Source organism: Glycine soja, chromosome 6 (genome assembly GCF_004193775.1).
Source record: "Glycine soja cultivar W05 chromosome 6, ASM419377v2, whole genome shotgun sequence".
NCBI classification, from domain to species: Eukaryota; Viridiplantae; Streptophyta; class Magnoliopsida; order Fabales; family Fabaceae; genus Glycine; species Glycine soja.
Genome location: NC_041007.1, coordinates 2,379,686 through 2,394,418, shown reverse-complemented (window position 1 = coordinate 2,394,418; position 14,733 = coordinate 2,379,686). Strand labels below are relative to the sequence as shown.

The window sequence follows — 14,733 nt, the reverse complement described above, 5'->3', positions numbered from 1 at the left end:
TAAAACAATTTGGGCCTCATTGTTTAGACCTTATCCTATTGGATAAAAATGTGATCACATGGTAGTGTAAAAAACCTTTTAAATTATTATTGTAGTTTAATTAAATTCATGATATTTATTTTAATTAGTTATAAATATTAGTAAATCAATTTTTTTATGTTAATGACTTTTTAATTTTTATATAAATATTTAATAATTGAAACTAAAATTAAATTAAAAGTCGATATATCTATAATCTAAAATAATCTTCTATACTAAGAAAACCCTAAAATGGCTTTTGTCTAAACCCTTTGACCATTGTGGAAACACGTCCTCAAATCTCCAATCTCCAACGCGCGTCGGTGCCTTGTTTTTGTTTTAAAAAACGAAATAGAAACAATGAAAGTTTCTCGACTCTGACGGAAATAGTGCATACCATTACCAGATTCGTGGAATCAATTAAAATTTACAGCATAGATGAGTATATGCAAATATATGTAATTTAAAATTTAAGAATATTTTTTAAATTGTAATGTACAATCAAATCTCTTATAATGTCACATGTCATTTTTCACAATTTTTTTCCAAGTTAATCATACATATTGCTTTCGGTGGGTGAAACTGCAACTTTGAGGGAGCTATGGTTTTCCGGTAGCAGAGCAAGAGGTCATCATATCTAGTTGTTGAATTTGACTTGTGAGGACTTTTACGCTCAAGTTAATTAGTAGAAGTGAAAAATGTGAGAGATATAATATCTAGTTGTTGAATTTGACTTTATATAGCGGATATTTGATGGAGAAAGCCCTTAGGCGGATAGAGTTACACGTTGTTGAGTGTTGACGCGCTAAATCGTTAAGTTTATGTAAATTATGTAGAGATTTGGCCCAAAATACACTTTTTTAAATATCAATTTTGTTCTTTTAAAATATAGATGATTCATTATGTTTTTTTATAATTTAAAATTTTTATTAAGTATAATTAGTATGCCATAGTTATACTGTAATCACTTATTTCAAATTTGAGTTTCAATAGAAAATACTTGTAATCTATGTAAAAAAAAATAGATTTATAATCAATTTTAAACTGAAAATAAAAACTTCATGTATAGATAAAGGAAATTTTTCGAGGTACACCAAAAAGAAAGAAAAAAAAAGGTAAATGTGCTAATGAGACAATTTCTTCTTGAGTCTTCCACTTTATTCCCTTTTTGTTTGGGTGAGGTATTGTGGTATTTTCATGAATTCATTTTGTTTTAACTAGCTATGAAATTAATAATTCCTGTCGGGCGTGAGGGCATCCCCCACTATAATCTCACTTTATTAGATACTTAATTCCTTGCGTGACTTGGTCTTTCATTGCACCTTGGAATCTTTTCTTTGTTTGCATTCCGGATCAAATGGAGAATTAGGTTCACTGGGGAAAATATGGCTTGATATTTCGCCATTAATAAATAGTTTTTGTTAGGGAACAGATACATCGTAATCAATGACTTATAAAAGCAAACTAAATAGATACTGAACCTTGTTGTGACAATATCATAAGCATTTTTTCCTCTTTTCGGTGCGAAAACGAAAGCAATACAAAGATAAGCACATCCTTATGGCGTCCTGATCACAAATGCGAAGGCATCAAACTCAAATTTTCGCCGCAACTTACGCCTTTCAATTCCTCAAACGCGACTTTCTTTTTCTATTTTTTCAGAAACCCGATATCGTGAAAACTACTTATATAAATTGATTTTATAAAATTTATTGTGATAAAAACTGTTTTTGAAATAAAATAATTTATGTTTGAATGTTTTTATTGTTAAAGTAAGTTTAATGCAAAACTCTCACCGTAAAATCAAGCACATATTATATAGTCGAGTAAAGGTACGATTGTTTTAGTTAAGCAATTTTTAAACGAATAATTTTGGAAGTCCCTTTAAAAAATAATTTAGAAAGAGATGATAATGCTATAAACATATGATTATTTAAAATGTTTTTGAAAGTAAATTAAAAAAGATTAATTTTATTTAAATGGTCTGTGTGTGTGTGTATAATATGATTTTATATTCAAAATTAATTCTTATTCACGGAAAGCAAAAAATTTACTTCTCATAAAACCTATTTTTACCGCCTCCTTGCTTTTATCAAGCAAAAAGTAAAATTGTTAAATGACAATGCTGTAATCTATTTTTTTTTTACGGATATTAGGTTTTTTTGTGTGTGAAATATATACAAGTTCTACAACTATTAAAGAAGACAAACTTTTCGAAATAGTGATTTTCTTCAAGTTAAGAATATTTATAGTATAGTACAATAAAGTTAATTCTCTAACTTTATATATATATATATATATATAATAATCTAAACAAATCATTCATTAATCAAATTTTAGAGTTTGTTTAAGAGAACTGAATTTCATGCCATTTAAACCAATTATTAAAACTTTGGTTTAATACATCAATTGGTTCTAATTAAGAAATTTTTTATTAGGTACTTGGACTAAAAAACTTATAGATGAGTCATTGATCTTTTACAATATTTCCGAAATCAGTGAAACTCTCACAAATAATTATTTTTCTGGCAGCTTTGAGCTTCCTTGAACTAAATCATTTACAAAAAACTATAGAAGATTAAAGATTCAAATAGAATTTCTTTAGTTTAAGAATTTAATTAAAAAATTCCAAAAAACCTAGAAACCTATCGATGTATTAAACTTAAAACTTTCACATTCCTAATAAGCATAAAAATAGGGTTTTGTTTTTTCCCTGCCTGTTAGTATGATAAAAAAAAACTAAACTAGTAATATAACAAGTTATTGGTATGAGCAGAATAGATGAAGGAAAGGAAAGGCAAAAACAACCTTTTCACATGACACACGGAAATAATATTAACCACAAACCTTTTGTCCTTTTTGAACGGTTCTGCTTATGGGCCATGTGACCTGAATAATGACAGTGACTCCTGAGGTCGTGGTGGTTCTACTCCTCTCCTACACTATTCACCAGGCCCACACCCTCTTCAGTCTCGTCTTGTTCATCTTCAACCACCACGTTACCACGCTCCATGGAGTGGCGGGGAATTATTATGTTTATACTATAATATAATAACATAATTATATTTATAGTAACTACTACTTATTTATTTTTTTAAAATATCTTAATTTCCCACCTTACCCTACAATCAAGGACAGAATCTATGCAATTTAAAAGCCAACAACGTTGAGAGAAGCCAAGTGTGAAGACAGACAGTGAGAAATGATGATGAAGCGTCGGTTCCTTTTGGTTCTCTTGGTTCTCTATGTCACAGTGGAGCAGAGTAAGCTACTCCACCACGTAGAAGCCGATGGTGGGTTTGTAAAAACAAGAGGAGTGCAGCTTATGCTGAATGGGAGTCCCTACTATGCTAATGGCTTTAATGCCTATTGGCTTATGTACCTTGCCTCTGATCCTTCCCAGAGAAACAAAATCTCATCGGTATTTCAACAGGCTTCAAATCATGGACTCAACATTGCCAGAACTTGGGCCTTCAGTGATGGTGGATATCAACCCCTACAATACTCTCCTGGATCCTACAATGACCAAATGTTTCAGGTTAATTACTCTCCCCTTTCAATTTCATACCAATGGATTAATGATCAAATTTAGTGACGGAAAATTACTTTTTTTTTCTATCTAATTGTATTTTTTCTAATAGTGTATAGAACAAAACTTCATTTCCCATTTGTTAACTCTGTTGTTTTCTTGGATTGGAAATAAAAAGGGCTTGGATTTCGCAATAGCCGAAGCAAGAAAATATGGGATCAAGATGGTGTTGAGTTTGGTGAATAACTATGAGAACATGGGTGGAAAGAAACAGTATGTGGAATGGGCAAGGAGTCAGGGACAGTCCATAAATTCTGAGGATGACTTTTTTACAAATCCTGTGGTGAAGGGATACTACAAAAACCACATCAAGGTAAACTATCTCTTTAATTATTTTGTTTTCACTATTTTCATTAACGTTATCCTTTTTTGAGGGATCAAGCTTCTACAAGATATGATGGGTGTTGTGTGGATCTAGATATAAAGTTATAAATTTTGATAATGATTTGTCATCTATAGAGGAATTAAAAAGACGATTATGAAATATGTGGTTTGTTATGTTCCCTTGAAAGTGTTGATAATCATTTAGATGGGTGAATAAATCAATCAGCAAAGAAGCAAAAAAGGAAGAAAAAATAGTGGACATATTCTTCTCGTTAATAGACATATATTGTTGTCCCAAAGATTTTCCTCCTAGTTAATCTCGCCCGCTGCTTCCTGTGGTTAAACGGCAATTTCAAGTTGATGAAACTATGTAAGCTTAAATGTGGTGGAGATGAAATACAGAATCACTCATCCAAAAGGGATTATTATACACCCACACAGAACAAAATAAATTAGGATGAGAAGATAAAGTATCACATGTAACGTGTGACGTAACAAGAAAGGAATAAATTATTATAAAAAATTAGGGCTGTTATTTATTTATTTTCACCCCAAAACTTCTTTTTCTGCAAATAAATAAGGAGTTCCATCTTTAATAGCAATGTATCGATCTTGTTCCGCACCTACATGTACCCGGGTTTATTTCCTTTTCTTTTTTCTTTTGGTTCTACGGCTTTATTTCTTTGATGTATTAGCTAATACCTATTAAATTATTAAAAAATTAAAAATTACAAAAAACATAATTAGTAAAAAGTTTGGTTTTCTTTTGACAGCATAATTAGTAAAAATCTAAGAGGAGTGTTTAAGTTATTTTACATATTAGATACTCATGAGTACAAGTATTGCAATATTCACCCAGTCTTGTTTAATAAACTAGTCGGAAAAAAATAGAGTTAACGTTCCCAAATGACTTATTCTAAAAAATCTTACAAATCAAATATTTTTAAGAACAATTTTAGAAAATGACAATTGTTTTTTAATATTAATTAATTATTTCTAAACTTGAACTTAGTATGTACATTGAATGAATGGTATAGAATTCGTACTAGCAAAAAAAAAATATTGACAGATTTAATTTAACATTAGAGTTTTTATGTGTGTGCGATATTATAGGCTGTACTTACAAGACGTAATAGCATCACTGGAGTTGCTTACAAAGACGACCCAACTATAATGGCTTGGGAACTTATGAATGAGATTAGGTGCCCTTCTGATCAATCAGGAAGGACAGTTCAGGTAAATAATTCTTCAGCTCCTCAATTCGGTTTCTTTGCATGTTGCGTTACATCTTTAATCTTGAGATTAATTGCTTTGTCTGCTGCATTTATGCATGCTCAAAAAAAAAAAAAGAACAAGAACTAGTACATATATAATAAGTACAAGGATTAGAAAAATAAAAATTTAAACGAGTCTTTTTTTTTGTTTTACTTTCCAAACATGTACGTTCTACTACGTATAAGTTTTTTTTTTCTTTTCCAATTTTCCCTCTTGTCTGAGTTTCAACTGGAAATAGATAAATAATTTGATTTTATCTGCTTCATTTCAATAAACTGTTTGGGTCCAAATTTAAATATCCTCTTGTAAGTTAGGTCAACAGTTGATAAATAACGGAGTAAAGAAAGCATAAATTCATAATTCCGTTTTATAACTCTATTTATTAATTGCATAGTTCCGTGTTACGGCTCTTTTAAATGCATAATTCCGTTTGGTGCAGTTCCTGCACATTAATTGCATACAAATAGAGTTAGTTGTAATTTCACTTTGTATTTTTCATATTTTCACGTGGAGGTCATGTGTGATGAAATTAGAGTTAGAAATTAAAAATTGAAAAATTAATTTATTAAATATAAGAGTATGGTAAAATTAGTTGTTAAAATAAATGAAAAGTATAAAATGGTTAAAAAATAATAAAATTATAATTTATTTAAAAAAGAAACATTAAAAACTACTAAGAAACAACTAAAAAATCTTATTTACTAAACAAGCAAATAAATTTTTCAGCTGGTAAAAAAAAAATTAAAAATTAGTTAAAATGTATTCTCGAATCATTCACAATGTCCAAATAGTATCAATTAAAGATGACCTGTGTTTTTTTTTTACAAGCTACTTTAAAAAAATATATATTTAGTTTCACCTTGTCCATGAGTATTTAAAGCTAATTGCACTAATAGCTTTCTTCCAAAATATAATTTAAACACTTTCTAAGGAAATCCACACTGTGAATGAAGATTTTGAACAAATGAACCCAACTTTGTTGAGCTTTGAAGACAGACTGGATTTTGATTATCAACACAAATAATTTAATTTTAAAAATTGGAATAGATAAATTCAAATTATTATTTTTCCCTTGTTGACAGGCTTGGATCACTGAGATGGCATCTTACCTGAAATCCATAGATGGAAACCACTTGCTGGAAGCTGGTCTAGAGGGTTTCTACGGCCAGTCAAAACCTGAGTCTAACCCTAACTTCAATGTAGGAACCGATTTCATTGCAAACAACCAAATCCCAGGGATTGATTTCGCAACAGTGCATTCCTACCCCGACCAATGGTTAGACTTATATCAATAATAACTTATTCTTCACAATACCTGAATGATGGGATTAAGTTAATCTAAAGGTGCATTTTATTTAAAAAGTAAAATATAGTAAATCAGACTAGAAATAACTTTTGAGGAAGATAAAACTCAACAAAAGTACCAAACATGATAATTTCTGATTGATTAACCTGTAAAAACCCTTTACATTGTGAAATCACTATACAAGGTTTCATTTTCATGATAAAGCTGAATTTGTTGTATTTGCTTGTTTCGAGTAGGATATCAAGTTCAGGTTATGAGGACCAAATCTCATTCTTAGGCCGGTGGCTGAATGAGCACATCCAAGATGCACAGAACACCCTTCACAAGCCACTTCTATTTGCGGAGTTTGGTATTTCCACAAAGAGTTATGGTGGCAACTCAACACCAAGGGATCGGTTATTCAACACGGTATATTCAGCAATATACTCATCAGCAAGCAGTGGCGGGGCTGCTGTTGGTGGCCTGTTTTGGCAACTTATGGCTCAAGGAATGGATTCTTATCGAGACGGTTACGAGGTGGTCTTAGATGAGAGCCCTTCAACGGCTAATTTGATTGCTCAAGAGTCTCAAAAACTAAACCGAATTCGCAAGATGTACGCCAGACTCAGAAACATTGAGAAATGGAATGAAGCTAAGCAAATTAGAGGATGAAACTGAATATATATATATATATAGAGAGAGAGAGAGAGAGAGAGAAGGGTGAGTTAGAAACTTTAATTTATAACTTAATCGTAGTGGCAAGAATTGCCTGTTATTACAAGTGAAGTGTCCTACAAATGCAATAAACATAACTATTATAGAGATATATCGAGAGAAACTTTGTAATGTACGAGCTAGCATTTCATCTACTATTATGTCGGAAGTGAATGTACTTATGTCAAAACTATTATAAAGTGGCCTGCTGGATAACTTGAAGTGCTTCATATAACTGTTCCATCTTTGATTGTTGCATTTTTTAATGTAACTGTGATGCCCGACCTAATGTAGAATCCTTCCTTTGCCCTGTCAGCTTCTTGAACACCCTAAGAAAGCAATATCTTTAAATCAGCATAGAAATATAGATAATAAATGCTTCAAAGTGTTTGCAGAACTTTTTTAACGATTTTGAGACAACACTTACATCGGTGTTTGCTATGATCACATTTCTTCCTATCTTGGCATTCTTGTCGATTATGCAATTCCTTAAAAAAATTTGTGGTGTGAAATTAACCGAAATCAGAAATGCAGGGTGCTATTGAATTTTGATATTACGACAACTAAATTGGTAAGCATGATTTAGATATTCTAGAATCCAGATACAAGGGAATTTTGTATGAATCCAAAAAAGTTGTTTTGAGACAATTAGTCGCACCTGATTTTAGTATTTGCCCCGACACCAATTGGAACCTTCCCTTCTGCCACCAGAGATGCAATTTCATACTCAGTTTGATAATAGTCAGCACCCATCATCATCGTATCCTGGATAGTGAAGTCCATAAAGGCATAAAACATTAAAACATTCATCATTGTTGCTCCAAAATAGAACATGAAAGGTGGTATACTGTCTTTTTGTCCTCCTATGCATTGTATTATCTTTGGAGGAGCTAAAAATTGATTCCTACAAATTGGCAAAAGAAATAGGAAGACTAATAATAATAGCTTGAGAGAGAGGTGATATGTTGATGTGCTCAACTACTGAGAAAAAATAAAAAAATCCCAAGTCATGACAAAATGTGAGGAAATGCAGTTTCCCCCTTCTCTACCAATATTTGGTGGTACAATTTATTGTTATGAGTCAAGTAGAACACAAACTTTTTTACGGGTCATCATCTAATACCCCTCACCAAAAAAAAAACCCAAAAAAAGGATGTCTAGAGAAAATCACAATGTTTTACCTGAAGCTCCACACCAGACTCCAAACGTGAGCGTACTCCAACAATAGAATGTTGAACGCTGCACTCCCTCAAGAAGCAACCATGAGATATAATTGCATCCACAATCTATGAAACCAACTCATCGTGCATACAACAACACAAACCAATCAACACTCTGTTCAGCATAAATTTCAATTCCATAAAGCAACTTTCTAAAAGATGGCTGCCATACGTACCTTGCATTTTTCTACTTTGGTAGGTGGTAGGAATCTGGGGGAAGTGAAGAAAGGTGTCTTTGGATCATAGAATTCAAATTTAGGAGGCTGCAAGTAATATCATATAAGATTATTGAATTACTATATTTTCCCTTATGAATAAACACCTATTCCATAGTAAAATAACTTTCTCTCAATACTATTATCAAGTACTATGTTATTATGAGCAAAAATTCTAAAGAATAAACAATTAAGGCTTCTAAATTGTGAAAGATTCCCAAATTCTGCAGCAATATGAGAAACATCTTTTTATCAGTACATATTTTTGTTTGTTCTAAAATTAAAATGAGAGTACTTTCATTTCCAGAGTTTCTAATTACCTACCCACTGGCTTGCAGTTGAACTTAACATGCACATGCAAAACTATCCAAATTGACCAAATACAAAATTAGTAACCCATACTGACTGTTAAAAATATGACGATATTCGATAGGGACTTGGGCATTATGGAGTGCCAAGTCCAACATCAAGTAGAACGGGATGCTATGTGCAGCACTTAAGTGACTTCGTTCTCCCCCTTAATTGTCAGCCTTTTAGAGAGGGTTTCCCAAGTGCTTTGGTACTCATCATATGAACCCAAAGTAATAGAAATTATAGGATTTTTAAACAAACCTGTTCTGTTAGAGCAAGATTTGCATCAAAGAAGGACTTTATAGTTCCAATATCTTCCCAGTAGTCATTGAACAAATATGCCTGAGAATGAAAAAAGAGAGTTATTTTTATTAGCATTCTAAGATTTTCAAAAAGAACACAAAGAATATTCCTTCTCACCTGGACATTGTGCTCATTCACAGCAGATGGGATAATTTCAGATCCAAAGTCATTGCATGAAGAACATTTCCATCTTAATAGTTGCAGCAAGGTTTCAGTTCTAAACACGTAGACACCCATGGATGCAATATAAGGATGTTTTTCTGCTTCTTGTGGCAATAACCCTAAAAGAGTGGTGTCAACACGCTGCACTTATTGACAATGTATTAGATAGACAACAACTGGATTAAACAGCCAATTATTGAGGATCCTGACTTCAAATACAATCAACATACCATTGCCTTTAGATCTGATCCCTTAGGTTTTTCTGCAAACTGTATAATCCGTCCTGTTTTATCAATTTTCATCAGTCCATAGTCTGATGCCCGACTACAAGACAATTGACCCCAATCAACTCCAAATACAATTCAAGATAAAACAACAAAATGATATCCATTGTTAATGAAAGTTTTAACTCTTGCAAACGAGGTGGAGTGCCTTTATTGTACAAAATCAATGAAACCAAATCATGCAGATTTTTCATGTAAACATACCTGTCATCCATGGGTACACATGAAACTGTGATATCGGCATTTGTGTCAACATGTCTCTACAATAACAGAGCCCATCAAAATCAAAATCAGTTTCAGAAAAAACTAAACACGTGACTAGTTAGTAATGTAATGTGAAATCATTTGTACCTGTACAAAGTCCATATAGTCCATACGGTAAAGATGATCGCCAGAAAGTATCAATATATGCTCAACATTCTTGTTCTTGGCATCCTGCAAGATAATACATACCCACGTTCACCACTCCATGTATCAAACTAGTATTTTAAGCACAAATACACAACATCATAAGTTTTTACCTCAAAAACCCATATAAATTGTCTTACAGCATCAGCTGTCCCTTGGAACCACTTCTTCCCAGCCTCACCCGGTGTTTGAGTAGCTGCCAAGACCTATTCAAATATAAAACTAGAATTCAATTCTTGATAAAACTATGTTTGATTCCCTTCTCACTTTTAACTTTTTGGTTTTAAAAACTGTTTTCTAACACAATTCCAAACTATTCAGCAATCAATTATTCATCAAAATCTACTAAGTCTCGAAAATTATTTTTTAAAAAAAGTACATGTTTTAAAAGCTAGAAAATAGAAAAGTGGGGGATGTTTCCCATTTTCTTCTTCTGTTTTCGTCTTGTTCAACTTCTCCCACAATTTCACACTCCACTCTGTGTCTTGTACCATCTTCTCCCAGCTGTTTGAACAACCTTGTTTAGTTGTATTTAGAAAAATCAAACAGTTTTTGAAAATAGAAATGATGGTGCACACCCACCCTAAATCTCTCCCTATCAAACATTATAGTAACTCACCTCCACAAACCCATCTCCAAAAGTCATGCCATTTCCGAAGCTGTATGCACGGGACAGGTGGCGGTTGAGAGAGAAAGAATTGAACTGCGTCAAGATGAAAATTTTTCTGATGCCACTATTGATGCAATTGCTCATGGGGATATCTATGAGTCTATAACACCCTCCAATTGGAACCTGAGAATTTCATTCAAACACAAAAACATTGCATGAAGGTTTTGCAATTATAGTAACCATAATCAACGAAACATTCAAACTAAAAATCACATATACCGCTGGCTTGGCTCTTCTGCCAGTAAGAGGAAAGAGTCGAGTTCCTGCACCTCCACCCAATATGATGGAAGCCACACTTTTTGGGTCCACTTCAGGTTTCTCAAAAGTGGGTACCCCTTGAAATGCCTAAAAGGAAAAGCAATGAGGTTAAGCATTGAAACTGAATGCTTAAAATAATAATCAGACACACCAAGGTGAATTAAAATTTTCTTTCAACGTATGATGTGTTGCATTTGGTGATTTACCATGGAATCTTCGTCGATGTCTGATGTGAGAACAGCGCGTGCAATTCCACTTCCAGGCTTGGAGTTTCTAAGATTCCTATTGGTTCGTGAAGTCTTGCATGATTGAACACTCAAAAACCTTTTTGTGTTCACACTTCCCCTCGTACTCTCACCCCAGAAGCCACTTGTTCTGTTTCTTCCAATTCCCTCACTAACTTTGGCTAGATGGCGGCCATTCAGGGTTGCACAAGCTGAATCCATTGCTAAATCAATAACGGAAATAGAAACCTTTTTGGATTTGGTAACTTTCTGCTCAATGGAATTTGTATGAGGGAAGAGCAAAACCACTTTAATAAAGTACCAAACTTTTCAGACAATTTGTACCATAAGTTGAGGAATCATAACTGGGGAGATTCAAGTGAAAAGAGCCCCAAAAAGATGAGATTTTTCAGAGAAACGAAGGTGGGACCTAGGAGGTAGAAACTACGTACAGAAAAATTTGGTAATGGAGAAGGAGAAGATAGAAATGTAGAATGAGTTGTATTGGCAAATAGCAAGGGACACTACACTAACGTTAACGACTCACGAGAAACCTGCGAAGTCTTTCGATCTGTCACTGAGTCAGCACTCCGCAGTGGCTACAAGTTTCTATGACTTACTGGCTAACACTGACACTTCCTAGTTCAACCAATGTTACATGTTTATTTTTTAACTATTTTTTTTATCTCCCTTCAAATGGAAAACGTAAGAGGTTAGAAAGACTGTTGATTGATTTGGAATTAATTGCTAATATTATTTGTTTACAAAATATTTTGATTTACGTATCCTTGAATTAATTAATTTTAATTCACATTTTAATTGTTTAATGATAATGAAAATAAAGATTTAAATTGTTTCATTGATTGGTAAGTAGTTATTGAAATAATTTATCATTATTTAAATATTAAAAATTATAATTATACATAAATATTATGTATAATTATTTTTATTTTTAATTTTTTTATTATACACATTAAGAATATATTTCAAAAGTAAAAGAAATAATATTTTATTGTCTCGCTTGAAGGTTCATGAAACATTTCTCTTATAACAAGACAAGATTGCTGTGTTTAGCAAAAGAGAAATGTGTAAGATAGATTATTCCGATAATCTTATCTTATTGAAGTAAGAGCAATCTTTTTTCTTCATCGAGAACTTATTAGCTTTCATATATTTTATTTTTTGCTGGATTTTAGCTTTCATATTTTGTGCATACTAAACTTATTTTTTTTAAACTTATTTATATTGTTATTTAATTGCATATGTTATTTGGGAAAAAATGCATAATGCGTGGTCAGGAACAAACGTAGGAGGCTTATTTAGTTTTTGTTGAAGCTGTCACGTTCCGTGAGACTGTGGGAGATCTGTAAGGAGGTGAAGGTGATGACTGATGATTGCGATAATAGATTGTTCTGATTTAGATTGCGATAATGAGGCACCGAGACTATTCACTATTCAGAGAGTCTCAACAAATAGATAGAGTCTAACTTAATAAAAATTACATTATCAGCCTAAAAAATTTGACGATTTATAATTTATAATTAAATAACCGTTTAAAAATTCTCTACAATACCTACTTACATATACTATTTACTTTTCATCAAAATATATATATTATTTACTCAATAATAATAATGGAATAATTGATACTTTTTAAAGGTCAAACACAGAAATGATGAAAGAAAGCAACAAAGCATGTGCATCCCTGTTACGGTTATCGCAATCAGTGGTACTATCAAATGCAAATGTCTCAACTGCAGGTTAAGTCGAGCATATCACATTTCTTCTGCATAATGTCTCAATCAAACACCCACTTGGGTTTTAAATATGAGGGGAAAAAAATACATTTTTTTAGTTTTAAATAATAAAATTTTAATTAATTTTAGTTTATTTAATATTATTATTTCTAAAGTATTCTCGTTTAATTGAAGTGTTAATCTTAATGACTCTTTTTTATCTTTATATTAAATTTTAATGAAAGATAAGTTAAAAAATATTTTTTAATTGAAATTAACATAATTAAATATGATTAATTAATTTTTTATATTTTTTCTTATATTTAAGATAAGAGGGAGTGTCACTCAGTACTTTTCTAAATAAAAAAAAAAGTTTTTTTTACAGTAAAAAGAAAGAGTTATTTTCAATTAACTTGTACAACGATTATTTTCAACTATCACATGTGGTTTAAATCTTAAATAGAAAACTATATTTTTGCAAAAAAATATTCCCTTAAAATTTATATTCTTGGTAATACTGCTGAAGTTGCTCTAACAAAATTGTCCGTGTTTAAAAGAGTATAAAAGCAAACACTTCAAAATTCAACTGTTAAAGCTGTCAAATGCTTTACTGTATATGATATATTTTTGTTTATCAAGAAATTCAGTGTGATGATCACGCCATCCTTAATTAATCCTAAAATGTCAATTGTTCTCCCTAGTGGCTACAACACTTTAGATTTTCAATTTCACACACACAAAAAAAAAAAAAAAAACACTCAAGATTTTTAAAAGTATGGAGGACTAGTATTTTAAGATGAGTGCCACTCTACATTAGAACTTATTTGATGGATCTGTTAAACAGCCAATGGGGTACAAGCACAATAAAACGATCGTAATGTCTAAATGGGTATTAAAGGAGATTAAAGGAAGTTGATGAGTAGTCATCAAGTGATCAATGCCCTTAATGACATTGCCTTAACAAGTCTGTAAATTAAGCGAAAATGGTATACGTCTGTTTGTTTTAGTCAGTGTGGATCACAAACAAAGTTCAGAAAAAGTAAAATCAAGGATAAATCATGTGTTAAATTATGGAGAAAGTTTCACCCCTGAAATAGTGTATAAGAAATCTCGCTGGCCGAGAGGTAGGAAATAAAAAGAACAAAATAATGAAAAAGAAATTATTAAATTATAATTTTAGTCCCTCTTTTGATTTGAATGATGTCTGATCTAGAACTCTAATCTTCCTGCTTTTTTCACGATTTTAATTACCAATTTTTTAAAATTGTAATTTTGATCTAATTTTTAAAATTTAATTTTGCATATGTTTATTTTTTATATTTTAATTAATAAAATTAATTTCTATGGTACATTAAGTGAATATCATATAATTTTCACGGTATTTTAATAATCAATATCATATAAATTCTATTTTTTAATTAAAATTAAATTAATTACTATAGAAGTTACAATTTTTTTAAAGATTATTGTCCAAATTTCATTTATTAATAGTAATGAATTAATTACTACATAAGTTCACTTGATTGAGCATTTGTAAATATTGTATTATTTTTATGGATAAAAAAATTAATATAATACTAATTTGTATCATAATGAGTTTGATTATAATTAAAAAGGATAATCTGTGTCATATTTAATTCAATTTAATTAAAAAAATCATTTATATTATAATTAACTGTGTTACTTCTGAAAAAAAA

The 14,733-nt window shown here is 31.3% G+C and overlaps 2 protein-coding genes across 3 annotated transcripts; one reads left to right on the top strand and one right to left on the bottom strand.

Moving 5' to 3' along the window:
• Nucleotides 1-3,104: 3,104 nt before the first annotated feature.
• LOC114414642 (mannan endo-1,4-beta-mannosidase 7-like) lies at nt 3,105-7,448 on the top strand. The gene is made up of 5 exons (XM_028378982.1): nt 3,105-3,556; nt 3,726-3,920; nt 5,045-5,167; nt 6,289-6,482; nt 6,749-7,448. Exons 1-5 carry the CDS (start codon nt 3,221-3,223, stop codon nt 7,161-7,163), a joined length of 1,263 nt encoding a protein of 420 aa, XP_028234783.1. The 5' UTR covers nt 3,105-3,220; the 3' UTR covers nt 7,164-7,448.
• On the bottom strand, nt 7,213-11,927 carry LOC114414641 (glucose-1-phosphate adenylyltransferase large subunit 1-like). Of its 2 annotated transcripts, none has more exons than XM_028378979.1 (14): nt 11,283-11,924; nt 11,038-11,163; nt 10,768-10,941; nt 10,262-10,354; nt 10,092-10,175; nt 9,945-10,000; nt 9,687-9,780; nt 9,412-9,597; nt 9,253-9,333; nt 8,602-8,688; nt 8,387-8,491; nt 7,864-7,970; nt 7,633-7,693; nt 7,213-7,534 (listed from the first exon to the last, which is right to left on the bottom strand). In XM_028378979.1, exons 1-14 carry the CDS (start codon nt 11,520-11,522, stop codon nt 7,433-7,435), a joined length of 1,596 nt encoding a protein of 531 aa, XP_028234780.1. In that variant the 5' UTR covers nt 11,523-11,924; the 3' UTR covers nt 7,213-7,432. The 2 variants fall into 2 exon arrangements, with proteins under 2 accessions (XP_028234780.1, XP_028234781.1); XM_028378980.1 differs by having other exon boundaries at nt 7,459-7,549; nt 11,283-11,927.
• Between the last annotated feature and the right edge of the window lie 2,806 nt (nt 11,928-14,733).